General features: G+C 43.1%; 1 protein-coding gene across 1 annotated transcript in view; it reads right to left on the bottom strand.

Moving 5' to 3' along the window:
- The window catches only part of pex5la (peroxisomal biogenesis factor 5-like a), a 103,437-nt gene that overhangs the window by 18,195 nt on the left and 69,750 nt on the right, over positions 1–15,492 (bottom strand). The window contains 1 exon segment of the mRNA XM_039607085.1: positions 15,282–15,377. Coding sequence (XP_039463019.1) covers positions 15,282–15,377 — 96 coding nt within the window.

The following is a 15,492-nucleotide window of genomic DNA, read 5'->3' as shown; positions in this document are numbered from 1 at the left end:
AGGTTATAGAAATTGCGAACAAACATCGAATGGAGTGACTTTGCAGACATGCGTGCTATGTAACGATTCGCTAATTCTTTCGCACAACTGTAGGGAAGCCTGCCTATGAAATGTATGTAATATCTTGCCCGATTATCAATGTGGTGGTTTGCATCAACTTTACAATTATGGACACATAATATGACAACGACATTTTAGCAGTTCATTGATAAATGTATAACATTAATTGTGGTAGGGGGTGTCCCTATTGCCAGTCTTGGCAGCCGGGGGTCAGTCCGCCAGGGCCTCCGCTCCTGGCCGCCGCCCAGCACACAATGCACCCGACCCCTATGGCGCCTCCTGCGGGTGGTGGGCCTGAGGGAGGATGGGCCCATGTCTCCTCTTCGGGCTGTGCCCGGCCGGGCCCCATGGACTAAGGCCCGGCCACCAGGCGCTTCGCCCTCGGGCACCCTCCCGGGCCTGGCTCCAGGGCGGGGCCCCGTAACCCTATCCCGGGCAGGGTAAACTGTTCCCTCGATGTTTTCTTCATAAGGGTCTTCTGAATCGCTCTTTGTCTGGTCCCTCACCCAGGACCAATTTGCCATGGGAGACCAAGTGGAGGAGTTCAAGTATCTCGGGGTCTTGTTCGCGAGTGATGGGAGAAGGGAGCCAGAGATCGACAGACGGATTGGTGCTGCGGCTGCAGTGATGCGGGACGCTGCACCGTCCGTCGTGGTGAAGAGGGAGCTGAGTGTAAAAGCGAAGCTCTCAATTTACCGGTCGATCTCGTCCCTACCCTCACCTATGGCCACGAGCTGTGGGTAGTGACCGAAAGAACGAGATCGCGGATACAAGCGGCAGAAATGAGCTTCCTCCGAAGGGTGGCTGGCCTCTCCCTTAGAGATGGGTGAAAAGTTCAGCCATTCAGGAGGGGCTCAGAGTAGAGCCGCTGCTCCTCCACATCGAAAGGAGCCAGTTGAGATGGTTCGGGCATCTGACAAGGATGCCTCCTGGGCGCCTCCTGGGTGAGGTGTTCGGGCATGTCCCACGGGAGGAGGCCCCAGGGCAGACCCAGGACACGCTGGAGAGATTATATCTCTCGGCTGGCCTGGGAACATGTTGGTGTTCCCCGGATAAGCTGGAGGAGGTGGCTGGGGAGAGGGAGGTCTGGGCTTCTCTGCTTAGGCTGCTGCCCCCGCGACCCGGCCTCGGATAAAGCGGATGAAGATGGATGGATGGATGGTGGTAGGGGGTGAACCATGGCTATTACACTCAATGCACTCCAGCTGACTTACCTTGGTTTGAATGACGACGTACTCACAGTTTGGCGGCTTGAAAATAGCCAAATCTTGCACCCAGCTGTTAGTAAATTGGATGTGCGCCTCCAGCGACTTGTAATTACGAAACTGGTTCGCAGTGTAACCGCTTACTCCACAAACAAGATACGTAAAGATATCGGGGTGGGACAACGGCGGTAGGTCGTCTGGGTTTCCACTCCACTGCCTTATTTCATACGGGTCCACATTACCGATGCACACTATTTTTTTTCAAGTCCCGCCGCTTTGCCTCTGGACGCAATCGGTCTCTATGCCGTCCGCTTTCTTTTGAGCTGCTTTTAAGCATGTTTCTTGTGGTCGTCGTTCCAACACAGTGTGTTTGTTTTGATTTGTGGACCCGGAAGATCGTGCCGCGCTCCCACAATACATTGCGGCGTGACGTCAACTCCAAAGCCCTAAGTCAAGGTGTGAAAACGGGTGTGGGTCACAATCAGCCAAGGTTTCAGGTGAACCCATAGTGAAGCCTAGCCCCACCCTATCATGTGATTTCCTGAGGTCAGATAGCCCAGGATGTGAGTGGGCGTTAAGGCGTCGGGGAAGGATCTCAACACTGGATTATAGACGGCAGACAGCTGGTGTCGTAAGCCCCGCCCTCTGTTCACAGTGGACATAGATGCTTCTTTCACTCCTCTTTCAAACCATTTGTCTTCTCTGTCCAAAATGTGAACCTTTGACCTTTAGATGCAGATGGACAGCCGAGCCCTGTTGAGGTGGCTCTTCTATGTTGTGCCAAGTGTTTATGAAGTGGCTGTTTGGTCTCTCCAATGTAGAGGTCTGGGCATTCCTCGATACACTACATTGTTAAGTCTGTGTTTGGGAGTTTTGTCTGATTAGCTTCTCGGAGGTGAAACGTCTTCAGGAAACTTAAAGAAGTCCAGACGCTTTTCTTTCCAAGCTCCTTAAACTACGATGGCCTGGATGACTGAGAACCTTCACAGACATATGCAGCTTCAAACAAACTATAAATGCAATTTAAGATAAACTAATAATCCATCCACCTATTCTCTTCTGCTTATCCTCATCAGGGTTGTGGGGGGTGGAGCCTATCCCAGCTGTCATAGGGTGAGAGCGGGGTACACCCTGTACAGGTCGCCAGTCTGTCACAGGGCTAACAGAGACAGACAACCATTCGCACTCACAGTCACACCTATAGGCAGTTTAGAATAATCAGGCGGCTAGCAGGCTGCGACCCAGTCCCAGATAAGCAAAAGAACATAAATGGATGGATAGCAGGCTAAAGCTGTATTCTGCTCAAATGCATCACAGCAGACCAGAAGAGACCAAAACAACTTCCACATCAAACTACAGTTCTGACAGTGTCTTTAAAAGCCCACGAACACTGAAGGAATTTTTCACTTTTACTTTGCCTTAAAGCCCGTGATCAATTAGCTCCAAGTGATGTTTGTGTGTTGTAAATTGTACAGCTAATCAGGTTAGGCAGGCCTGGAAGCAGATGACCTGTTAGGAAGGGATGTCATCAAAAGGAACAGCATAAGGAGGCTAAAGAGAAACTCACAGGACAGGAGGCATGGCATGGGACACATACAAGTCCAGGTAAACTGTCTTTTATTACGTTTGAAGACGAAACTTGAAGTTTTGGATGCAGTTGTGTGATGTGCAGCCATACAGCTTATATGTTCCTGTACTCTTTCTATTTATGCGCACAGTAAACATGATCGGGCGGTTTTTGGTGTGCAGTCCCATTTCTCTTCACGTACATGCCTGTCGCTACAGATTTACTTAATGTCCTGACTGCCTTTCATGCAAAACTCGAATACTCTGCATGGGCACTTTTTTCTTTCCAGCTGGTTTATTTCATGATTTGTGACCGCCTTCCTGTCAGAAGCAGAGCAAAGAACAGGAAGCCAAACAGAGCAGAGCAGCTTCCTGGGACTTATTCAGTCCTTTATAGTCAGAAACTCATCATGACAACCTGACAGCGTTGCACACAGTACATGCGTGTGTGAGACACTGTAGAAGCAAGCAGGGTCAGAGAGATCTGCTATAAGGACACATATGTTTGTGTCAAAGGTCTCAGATCTCCACATGAAATGTTCCTTTTGATTGACATCAAGGCCACAGTGTGGCCCCTCATGGTGAAAGACGGCAGGTAATTGCAGGCTGCTGACTTGCACACAAATTGCATCGAGGGGAGCCTTCGCTGTCGGCTCCATCAGGAAGCACGGCATCAGAGAGTCAGTGTTTGAAGCAGAAATTTGGATGTCGAGTAGCTGTTTACATTCAGAAACAGCGCTGCTGAAGGAGAAGTTTTCAGTTCATTTATTTAGCTGACAACAATATTTATTGAAAACCAGCAAAAGGAGAACAAAGATGTGAGTTCGTGTCATAGCCCTGTGTCGCTGCACCACATTATTTTGTTTCACGTTTTGTTGTCATTGGTGTGTGTGGTGCAACAGAAGAGTATCATCTAGGCTGAGACCACCAAATCCCTACAACACCAAGTTTCTTTTTTCTCTGATCCCTCTTAAATACTGCAGTACACCCTCTATGAAACAGCTGAGCTAATAAATCTGTCTGGCCCCAAATCTGATCTCCACAGGTAAATAATAAGATGTTTCTCATCTCTCTTTCACACATTGTACTCTAAGTTTAAGCGAGCATTTATGCAATAAATCGAACTGATATACAAAGCAGAGACTGTGACCAGCGTGGTCCAATGTGAGAACTGCAAGTATGATAGCAGGAAGTCCTTAAATCGTCCTGCTGAAAGTAACCAGCACACGTTAGTCTTGCATTCACATCGGCTGAGCCTGACTGGCTTAATGATTGGCTGTTATTACAGGCTTGTATTATTAATCGGTATGTTGGTGTCAGGATATGTGTTTTCCTGTGTTACAGAACATAATGGAGAAAAGATGACGAAGGTTAAATGTCCAGCAGCTCGCTTGTTTACACCACTATCAGCACTATCTGCAGCACATGTACAAAGTGTGTAAAAATACACTGCTAAAGGTTAACAATGACTCCGACCCTTTTCCTTAGTATTAATAATATAATGCTAAAATACAGTTTTTAGCCCTAAAATCAGTATAAGACAAAGAAACTACCACTACTATTTACTTAAAATAAATTAAAAATCCCCTATATTGCGGTCATGTGATCCATACTTCCAGTTGTTAGTCCCATTCCCGATTCCCTGCACGGCATCATTTCCTCCTGGCTTCCTGCAGTGTTCATCTTCATGTTCATGTAATAGATTTTTATGGCAGGCCGCAGTCATTGTGGTAATTTAAATATTACGGCTTTAATGTTTTTCATTATTTTTATTGCGGGGCCTGCATTGGCACTGTGACCTACTTCATCATCTCAATGTTTCCAAGTCGTAGACGGTAAACTGCTTGCGGTACCGCTCAACAAATTGCTCGGAGAATTAAAATCGAGTAAATACACAAGCATGTTGTGAAATGACAAGAAATTCATATTTCTTCATAATGCTGTGACGGATGTTTTCTACGCCGGCATTGGCAGTTTAATTATGAGGAACAAGGCAAAGACACAGCGAGGTAATTATATCCTGCGTATGACTGGAGTGAAGCCATGGCTGCGACTCTAATTTCAGCAGCTCTGATGAAGTGTTACGTGAAAGAGACAGAGAGCTTCCCACCACCAAACATGTCACCGCTGCTTGTAAATGAGGTGGGGTGGGGATTCATTAGTTACTTCATGAATACATTATTAACAACAGCAATAATCATAGCAACCTCTACAGAGCTTGCACATCGCTGTTTGTGTCGCCTACTTCTGGAAAAACTATACTTATGTTTTGCCTTTAGAGTCCAATTAATGCGCGCTAGTCAAACATGAAGTGATAAATGCAGTGAAAATAAATGGACGCGGCCAAGAAAGTAATTTGTAAGGAAAATTCTCGATAAGTCAGCTAAAAAACGAAAGGTGCAATATATTTTCCTTAGGCCTGATAGGAAAAACGGAGCCATAATTATTTATAACAAATGATTATGAAATACCCTTTTACACAGAGTATTATAGTTACTGTAAAGACAGATGGACTTATAGACTTAATATAAAGGTAGAGATGCACACTCACGGGTGTTGTGTGTGTAAACCAGCATAGTTAGCATTCAAACAGCAACATGAAACTTTATCTTATGGACGAGTTCAGATCTCACTCATGTCTGCATTTATACAAACGAACTAGTCACATGACTTTGGCATTCTCATCAGGTGCAAAGGGAATGGAGACCCACAGGCTTTAAAGCTTTTGGCAACCATCAGACCAACCTTCATCCAACTAAAGTGAATATTTCCTGCCTATTGCTAACTGAAAAATGTTCATAATCCATAAATGAATGTTACTCTTTGCTCTTCTCTGTGATGTTGAAATTGGCGATGATAATTGGCCTAACAGGATGTCAGTTTGAATTGTTACCTTGAGACACAGTCTTTGGAAGAAAACAAGTACTTGAATAGGGGTTACTTATCCACTTTGCCCAGGGGGCTTGCATCACAAAATGTCTCATTATTTACCAGTGACACAGCAGCAGTCTCCATAAAAAAAGGACTCTTCTCATCTCCAGAGCAGGGCTGGCCTGGCCTTTTAATGTTAATGAGCCACCCACTTCTGTGCCGCGTAGGCCAAGTCCTTGGTCAGCGAGACAAAAATAGGAAGCTGGAGTCCCAATAATGTCACAGAGATGAGTAAAATCCACTGCTGTGGACAAAGTGCTATCCCTGCATTTTAGCAGACCTGCATGTCTTTGATAACAGCACCTAGATCTACTTCAGTGAGGGCTTTTTCATGTAAACATTTGTGGCTGATTGCAAATAAACTGAAATGAAAGATCATTACTCCAGGCTGAGCCGGCGTAGCAACATGATTTGCTCCTTTTATTGTAGTAGTGAAGACGTGACCTTCAGGATCTACTTCCTTATTGTATTCTTCCTCACTGTAGTAGCCACTGCAGTATATTATTTGATAGCTGCTGACAAAATACGCAGCTGTAATTTTTTATGATAGTTTTATTTTAATAGTGACAGAGAGAATAACTATCTAAAATGCGGAAAAAGGCATTACATAAAAGTTATAAATGGATTTCAATGTCACTGAGTGAAATAAGTACTTGATCCCATTCAATCCAGCTGGAATTCTGGCTACCAGGGATTGCCTGTGTGCCCATGTTTCATGCAGATTACAGGTAATCAACCTGATCTCAGGTCATTATGCATGTAAAGCACATCTGTCTGCAGAATCAGTTTCTTCAGGGACAAGACTGTAGAACTGGACAAGGCTAGAGTGGGCTACAAGACCATCGGTAACAACTGTTGGTGGGATTATTCAGAAATGGAAGAAATAAAAAAAACAGTTGCCTTCGTTCTGAAGCTCCATACAAGGATGATGATGAGGAAGGTGGAGGATCAGCCCAAAACTACACAAGTTTGAAGGTAACTGGGACCACAGCGACCACCAGCACCATTGGTAACACATTATTGTCACAGTCCTGGGTCTTTTGTTTTCAGTGTTTTGAGTTTTTGTTGTTGTTCTGTATTATGTTAGTCTACTTTGTTATTCTAGGGTTGATTCTGTAGAGCCTCGGTTGGTTATTCTGTTTAGCTTTTGGTTAATGTGTCTTTGCTGTCTGTGTGTCTGTGTTTATTTAATTGTGTGAGTTCTTGTTTCTCTCATTGTGTTTCACTTCATCATGTTCATCTAAGTTTCCCCAGCCCATCACATCTGCACTCTCTCTCCCCCGTGTTCCCTCGCTCCCTCTAGTCTGCCGCTCCTCCATTCCTGTTTCCTGTTTTATTGTGAAGGTTGTGTTCCCATGTTCGGCGGGTCTTGTTTTGCTTCCCCTGTGGCGTCTAGGTAATTCGTGTCAGCTGTGTTCCCCGTGTGTCCTCACTTCCCTGGGTATCCCTTTTGTATTTAATGTCTGTGTCTTCCTGCGCTGGTTGTCGCGATCTCCCTCATAGCTGTGTGACGCCCCCTGTGTCCCCCCCCAACCGTGTTAATGATCATTACAATTTCCCAGTTTAGTTTTGTACCATTTTGCCTTTTTCCAGCAATAAAGCTGTGCTTTTTGAGTTCACGTCCTGCTTCCGTGAGTCTGCTTTGGGTCCAATCTCCTGCCTGCCACACAGCGATTCATGACAATTATACTGTAATGGATTGAAATCTTGCAGCGCCTGTAAGAACCCCCTGCTGAAGAATGCACATATCCAGGCCTGTCTTAAGTTTGCTAGTGAACATCTAAATGATTCAAAAAAGACTTGAGACAAAGTGCTGTGGTTAGATAAAACCAAAATCGTGGTCTTTGGCATCAGCTCGACCCGCTTTGTCTGGATTATAAGAACATTGTGCTTCGGGGCTGTTTTCCTGCTAAGGGTACAGGATGACTTCACCATATTTAGGGGCAAATGGATGGGACCACGTACCGTAAAACCTTGGAGCCTCCTTCCCTTGGCCAGAACGCTGAAAATGGGTCGTGGATGGGTTTTCTGCAATCACCTAACAGTCACGCAAAACGCACTGCTAAGGCAACAAAGAAGCAGCTAAAGAAGAAGCACATTAAGGTCAAGAAGTGGTCTAGCCACTTCAGTGCACCCCAGGGCAGCTGTGGCTACAATGTAGCTTGCCGGCACCAGTGTGTGAATGTGTGTGTGAATGGGTGAATGACTGAATGTAGTGTAAAGCGCTTTGGGGTCCATAGGGACTAAGTAAAGCGCTATACAAATACAGGCCATTTACCATTTTAGCCAGTCCTTAATCCTACAGAAAACCTGTGAAGGCAGCTGAGTTACCAAGCACCAGCCAAGAAACCGAAAGGATTTAGAGAGTTTCCGTGAAGACGAGTGGGTCAAAAAATCCTCTGAGATCTGTGCAAACCTGCTGACCAACTATAGGAAACATCTCACCGCTGTGCTCGCCATCAAGGGTTCACCACCTTGATCGGGAATCAAATACATATTTCACTAAATTACATAGAAAGTGTAATTAACAGCCAAATGAAGGTTTTTTTTTTTTGTATCAAAGTAGATAAAGGAACTTAAAACAACAGCATCTCACATTCTGCACTATAACTTTCCTGTATTTTTAGCTTATGTTTCCACGTTAGGCTACAAATACTTTTTTTTTCTGCTTTCAATTTTAAAAAATAGCTGTGGAGAGCATTTCTAATGTGGCGATATCGCCCTAAATGTATACAAATACTCCACATTTTGAAAGTTTCCATTCATGCTGCATTCACCACTCATCAAATATATAGATGTCATTTTTCTTTAATGCAGGTACGTTTGTACTGGTCCTTGAGGGTTTTTATGAGATGCTTTGTGCATCTTCATTCTCACGCTGGAAATTTTACAGCTCTGACATGTGCAATTTTGTGGTCTGCTGGAGGGCACAGAGATGGAGATTGTTGAGAGTAGTGGAGGCATTACTGATTTACTTTCCCCATCCTAATTTTCCCCAGGAGGACTGTGGATTAAAACTGCTGACCTTTTGATCGCAGGGCTGCATCTCTAACTTGTTGGCAACTACATTGCCGCAACAATGTCAACTTAAACCAAGACTGCCTCAGACTAATATTCTGTCATATAAAATTGAAGTCATCCTGCTGCCGTTTTAATCAAACGGGAGGCCGCGCAGTCACCTTCATCTCATTTTTATCACCACGGTGGGACCTTTTCTTATGCCCCTCAGCCAAAACGCTGTTTCCCAAAGTCACAATTTAGCCTGCAGCTATTTCTATTATTTATTAAAGAGAGGGCTTCTCTCTTTAATGAAACCATTACATTGTCATCAGCTCAAAGTAATTGACGGCGTCCTCGTGTGACATGCACTGTGCATACTTTAAATATATCTCCCCTGTATAGTTGTCTTGGACCACTGCCACTTTATCCTCCCTTTTCCACAGATTTTATGTGCAAAAGCACTAAAGGCATAAGCTTACAGGTTCCCATCAGTGCCAGCTTTGTAAAATGAATCTTATTTAGACGGCTAATTCCATGACTGCTCCCTCCCCGGGTCCTAATTTTCTTACATTTGGCTGCTTTGTCTAATTGAATGAACTGGAAGAAAGACGCTGTGCTGATTTAATGTTCTCTCTGTGCTGTCTCTACCTCCGTGTCTTCATAAGTATGAAAAAGCATGCATATGCACAGCTGCTTAAATTGAAATTATGCGATTAAGGTCTTTGACATTGGCAAGTGAAGCCAAAATGGCAGGCGGCTCGCATCAAACGAAGGCCAGCACTCAGACTTCTCGATCGAGGCTGTGAGATACTGTTACGAATCGATAGGCCATTCTCAGAAGCTTGTCCAGGAGAATCTCTAAATCTCATCATTTATCTGCAACCTGTACAGTTGTTTGGGTGGATGCAGCTTTTAGCTAATACGAAATGTTACATCATCGTCAAGTTTGGGATGGGATCCCCCGAGCGGGCCGCTCTACTCCCTTACTGCTGCTGCTGCTCTAACTTCTATTATTTATTGACCATTGCTCGGTGTGCAGCAGTCTATTGTACCCTTCAGCAGTGCAGGGCTTACTCCCATTTTCAGAGACGTCCGCTGAGTGGTAAAGTGACTTTATTAAAAAAAACACAACCTTCACGGTTATGTCTGTTATCTTCTGTCCAGTTTAGAAAGTCAGTGTTTTTGTATATTTGTACCTAGTGACTATGATGTAACGTTTCAAAAATAAACCTGTTTGAAAAGTGAAAGAACAAACATTTTACAGTACTGTTTGAAAAGTGATAACAGTACTTTAGGAACAGAAGCGAGAAGCGAGTAAGACGTGTTTCATGTTTCATGATGACCCCTGACAGGATAAGAAAATTAATCTCTTCATAGCTGATTTGAAAAATACAAACTCAGAACTGGAAGTAGTAAGGTTGTGCTTTACACGCTGCTTCTTTCATTTTTGTTAAATAAATAACGTCATAGTTCAATGTGTCATTTTCAGTGATGGGAATACCGGCATTACAAGTAACGGTAATCTGACTAATTACTATTTATATCGTTACAACACCGTTACCGTTACTAACAAGAAAATGCGGTCGCGTTACTATTTTTCAACAAACAGACGGTTGAAACTGTGTTCAACTTACCGCACCTTATATCAGTTACATGGAAGTAGCTGTAAGTAATCTGGGCGCTACAGCTTTAAGCAGCTGCGCGCGCTCCCGTGGGCAGCAATCACTTTCTAGCAGACGATCAGTTTTTGGCACAACACCTGGAGCTCAGGGGGCAAAACAATGGCATGAGTGCTGCTGTTTGACTGAGGAAGAATAAAGTAGTCGTGGTAAGCCAATCACATGACCACTTCAAGATGACAAGGTGATATATACCAGTTTATAAATTGTGTTGATAGGGCACCTAAAACCAGAGTCATGATAAAAAAAAATATAGCCGCCGTTTTTTCCTCAATAGTTTCGCCACGTTTACTGTCTAAGGACAGCGCTAGCAAGCACTCTCTGCTTATGAGCAAATAAACAAAAAACAAAACAAAAAAAGGCCCGTTCGCATTGGTGGAAAAATGGCAACATGACATTTGGTTGTTTAGGAAGAAGGGGAAGTTTTAGGAGTGACGGTGTTCCAGATCAACTGGCGTTGGTCGAACAGATGTGTGGCAGTCTTGCGTTTCAGGAGCTGCTACCGACAAACCAGCAAAAAACACCAAATGTGTCATCTGTGACACTTGTGAGGTTACCTCAAACACACTCCATCAGTCTTGATGCTGTTGAACAACAAAATGTTTAAAAATATCGCGAGTTTACCTGGTGATATCCTCATGCGCGACGCGATTGCGAAAACAGCAAACAATTAACACCCCGCCGGTGTTGTTCACGGGACAGGAAGAGTAAACGATCGGGAGACTCTTGCCGTCGTTGTCGTTCCCCTCCTACGTTTTATTTCTCCGGTTTCAGCGTTTTTGCTTCACAACTAAAGCGTGCAGTTTACTTTGTGTGCACTAACATGGACTCGAGTCAACCAGCGCCACCTCTGGCCAAGTGCCACAGCCTACAGCCAGATCAACTTGTGACACACATCTGCACCACGTTTGAATTCGTTTCATGCACAACACATTTGTACCTTTCAATTGTGTCTGTTTGTGTGTCATGCAAAGAAACCTTTGAAATGACACTAATATTTCACTAGTGTTGTAACATCACATGTCGTTAGCGTGGTCTGCCTGGGTCTTTTCTCTGCGAACAAACATTTTAGAGTTGGTAGTTATATACAGTCTGTATAAGTGTGGTCAATCTAATAAACATTTGTAAGGAGATGACAGTTACTGTGAATGTACAGCAGGTGATTAGTAATAAACAGTCAGACAATGACTCTGACAATCTCATTCAATCTTGCAGATTTAATGCACCTTCTGCGGAAAGTGGTACCACACAGTGTGTGGACTTCCCCTGTGCAGAAGGCGACTACAAATGTTGTGGGTGCTAAATAAACAGAAACAATTGATCACTGTTGTCTTTGCTTACTGATTGTTTTTAGTGTTGACAATCCACATTGCTGGGATTGCATCTTCCAACATGTTTGTGTGTAGATCTGGATGTACCAGGTGTAAGTGCAGCCACTCAGCCTCTACTCAATGTGATCATAGCAGCAGGTGCAGATGTGTCACAAGTTAATCTAGTAGTAGGCTCTGGTACTTGGCCACAGGTGGCAGCAGTGGACTGACCCCCATTGGAGACTGCTCCAGCTGCTGTGTGATAGTGGATCTGCTACACAGTGAAGATCATACGCACGTTTTGGAAATTAACCCTTGTATTATGTTGAAAAACAAAAAAATGACATTGATTTTGTTGCGGGTCATTTTGACCCGTACTGTGTAAATGTACTGTGTAAAAACTGCACTAAAACAATAGCAACTTTATTTCCCATGAGATCAACATGTAGAACACAGACATACAACAGTTAGACTTTCCATAACTATTTTAGGAACAATTTGGTAAAGGTTTTTCTTTTGAACACATTTCTTTTGAACTTGCCCAACGTTCTCAGTTTTTCAATGTTCAACATTTTCAATTTTGTCCACATGATGAACAGAATGTAACTGTGTGCTTCCTGCAGATGTACTTCTTGCATTTCTCACAAAAAGTGCTTGTTTTAAAACGGCAACCTTCCTAACTTAGATTTAAAACAAAAGATTTCTACGTCTCCTCCAGACTCAAAAACAGATGACAAACCAATCGACACACCTGAGTCACTGACTTTCTTAAATCCACTCACTCTCACTGGCTCTGTTTATTACTAATCACTGTGTAACTGCTGTACATTCACAGTAACTGTCATCTCCTTACAAATGTTCATTAGATTAACCACACTTATACAGACTGTATATAACTACCAACTCTCCAGCCATGTTGATGGATTGCCTATATTGGCTGGAAATATTCATTTCCAGAGAAAAGACACAGGCAGAAGATGCTTACAGGATGTGATGTTACAACACTAATGAACTATTGATGTGTCATATTTGTCCAAGGCGTATTTCATTGTTATGGAAAAAGAGAATATTAAAATCATGATGACCAATTGGAGTGTTGATTTCTATGACTTTGTGTATATGATTTGGAATTTTGTACAAATGTAGTCCAATAATAAATACATGATATCATTTCATTCATTTCAAAGGTTTCTTTGCATGACGCACAAACAGACACAATTGAAAGGTACAAATGTGTTGTGCATGAAACGAATTCAAACGTGGTGCAGATGTGTGTCACAAGTTGATCTGGCTGTAGGCTGTGGCACTTGGCCAGAGGTGGCGCTGGTTGACTCGAGTCCATGTTGGTGCACACAAAGTAAACTGCACGCTTTAGTTGTGAAGCAAAAACGCTGAAACCGGAGAAATAAAACGTGCGAGGGGGACGATAACGACGACTAGAGTCATCACATCGGCGGGGTGTTAATTGTTTGCTGTTTTCGCGATCGCGTCGCGCATGAGGATATCACCAGGTAAACTCGCGACATTTTTAAACATTTTGTTGTTCAACAGCATCAAGACTGATGGAGTGTGTTTGAGGTAACCTCACAAGTGTCACAGATGACACATTTGGCGTTTTTTTTTTTTGCTGGTTTGTCGGTAGCAGCTCCTGAAACGCAAGACTGCCACACATCTGTTCGACCAACGCCAGTTGATCTGGAACAGCGGCGAGAGAGAGAGCGAGTTTTGAGATGTGAGAGATTTGTGACGTTTAGCGTGTTTGGAGTGTGTAGTTAGTGTGTTGTCTTGTGTAGTTAGTGTGTAGTGTTGTGGATAGTTTTGTGTTGTGTGTCAGAACAATGAGGCGACTGCTGTCTCCAGGTAGAAAACAGGAGTGATACACCTGCTGCTGTCAGACCTGCAGGTATCAGGCTGTGATGTTCTCCTTTGTAGTGGACAGAAATGATTTTTTTGGAGTGGCACAAATAATTTGTGTGGCATCTTATTGAAGAACAGCTGATTGTTCTGTAAATAGTTTGAAATGGTTATAAAAAGGGTGAAAGGTAAATGGCTGCAAATAACTTTGTTGTTTGTAAAACTTTTAAGTTTTAAGTTTAAGTTATGAAATATAATTCATTAAATATGTTTGTGGTTGTTACAGTAAAAAATATAACTTTTTTTCTACTCAGATTTTACATTTTTTGTCTGATTTTAGATCAATTGTGTTAATACAGTATGTCAACATGAAAACATGACTGTAAATTCAGACACGTGAGGTTGTGCTGAAAAGTATGATACCAAACAAGGCAAAGTAAACAGTTTTTAAAGGGGAAATGTGGAGAGAAAATCAAGAGTAGTTAAAAATGGCCAATTATACCCTGGACCCCAGAGGGTTAAACATTTTTTTTTAAAGTAACGCAATAGTTACTTTTCAAGTAATTAATTACTTTTAGAATCTTGTAACTCAGTTACTAACTCAGTTACTTTTTTGAAGAAGTAACTAGTAACTATAATTAATTACTTTAATTAGTAACTTGCCCAACACTGGCCATTTTTTATTTTAAAAACAGATGTCTAATGCATAAATCCTTTTTTCACTCGACTGTGCACTCTCCAATCACATCTCTAATTACTGTAACTTTGGCGTATCCTGTGACATCAGGCAAAATGTCCGGTTTGTTTACCGTCCTTGTCCTAGCTCGCTCAGAGTCGTGAATATTTTTCTGGGTCAGCCGCCTTATGAACTCTCCTCTGTGGATGTAACACACACTGTTCTGTCAGTTGGCACTACAGGGCCAGGAAGCACAATAGTAATCATTTGACAAAGAGATTAAAAAAAGAGCTGAAGAAGTCAAATGGAAATCAGCTCCACGGGGCTTCAGGTAGAAATTCAAATTGCATGAGCCATTATGAGTGTACATGGGCAATGATGGTTGAAATGTGATATTGAAGACAGTTCTCATGGCTTAATGCCCACAGAACCTTTATTGCAATTCTTTAAACTCAAAGGATTTTTCCTTTGTCATAAAGCAGGAGGAGTATTATCAGTTTCTATCTACAGACAAGGTGCCCTTTGGTAAATGAAATAATGCTAAATCGGTGCTACACCACCAGTTCCTTTCATGAGTATCTTGTCATGTCGATAACAGAGAAAAAGACTTTTACCCAGCTGATCAGGGGTTGTGCTAAACTACAGAAGAACAGTGTTTAAGCTCCTTGGGATTCACTGTTTAATAAGTATGATTTATTGCAGCTTGGTTTTATTTTTGCATTTCTTAGTGAATTACAAAGATTAGCTCAAGCTGGCATAAGGAATGTTGTTTCGATGAGTAGGGGTGGATTCCAGTAAGCTGTCCGTCTCTCTAACTGCTGCCCATTCCCAATACTCGCACAGAAAAAAGGGTGTTTGCCAGGAAGGGTGCACGCACGAAACAAAGTTTAGCTGATGGAAACTGAACATCCAACTGTCCTGTTAAGTCTTAGTAGAAGTCAGCAGCGGATGAGCCTCTTTGCTGACAGGTGACAGATGTACTAAAGAGAACTCTGCTTACCTCAACAGCAGCCTTGGCCCGCTCAAACTCCTCCTCCAGGGACTGATGTCTGGACAGGAGGGCGCTCCCCCACCGCTGCTCCTTCGTTAAGCGAGCCTGTCATACACACATGCATGCACACATTTCATAGTAATATAAACATTTATGCGCAAACAAGCTCCGTTACCTTCACTCACTTGCACATCACAAACCATCACGCTCGCACACACGC

Source organism: Oreochromis aureus, linkage group 23, assembly GCF_013358895.1.
Source record: "Oreochromis aureus strain Israel breed Guangdong linkage group 23, ZZ_aureus, whole genome shotgun sequence".
In the NCBI taxonomy this organism is placed as follows: Eukaryota; Metazoa; Chordata; class Actinopteri; order Cichliformes; family Cichlidae; genus Oreochromis; species Oreochromis aureus.
This window is presented reverse-complemented; position numbering and strand designations above follow the sequence as displayed.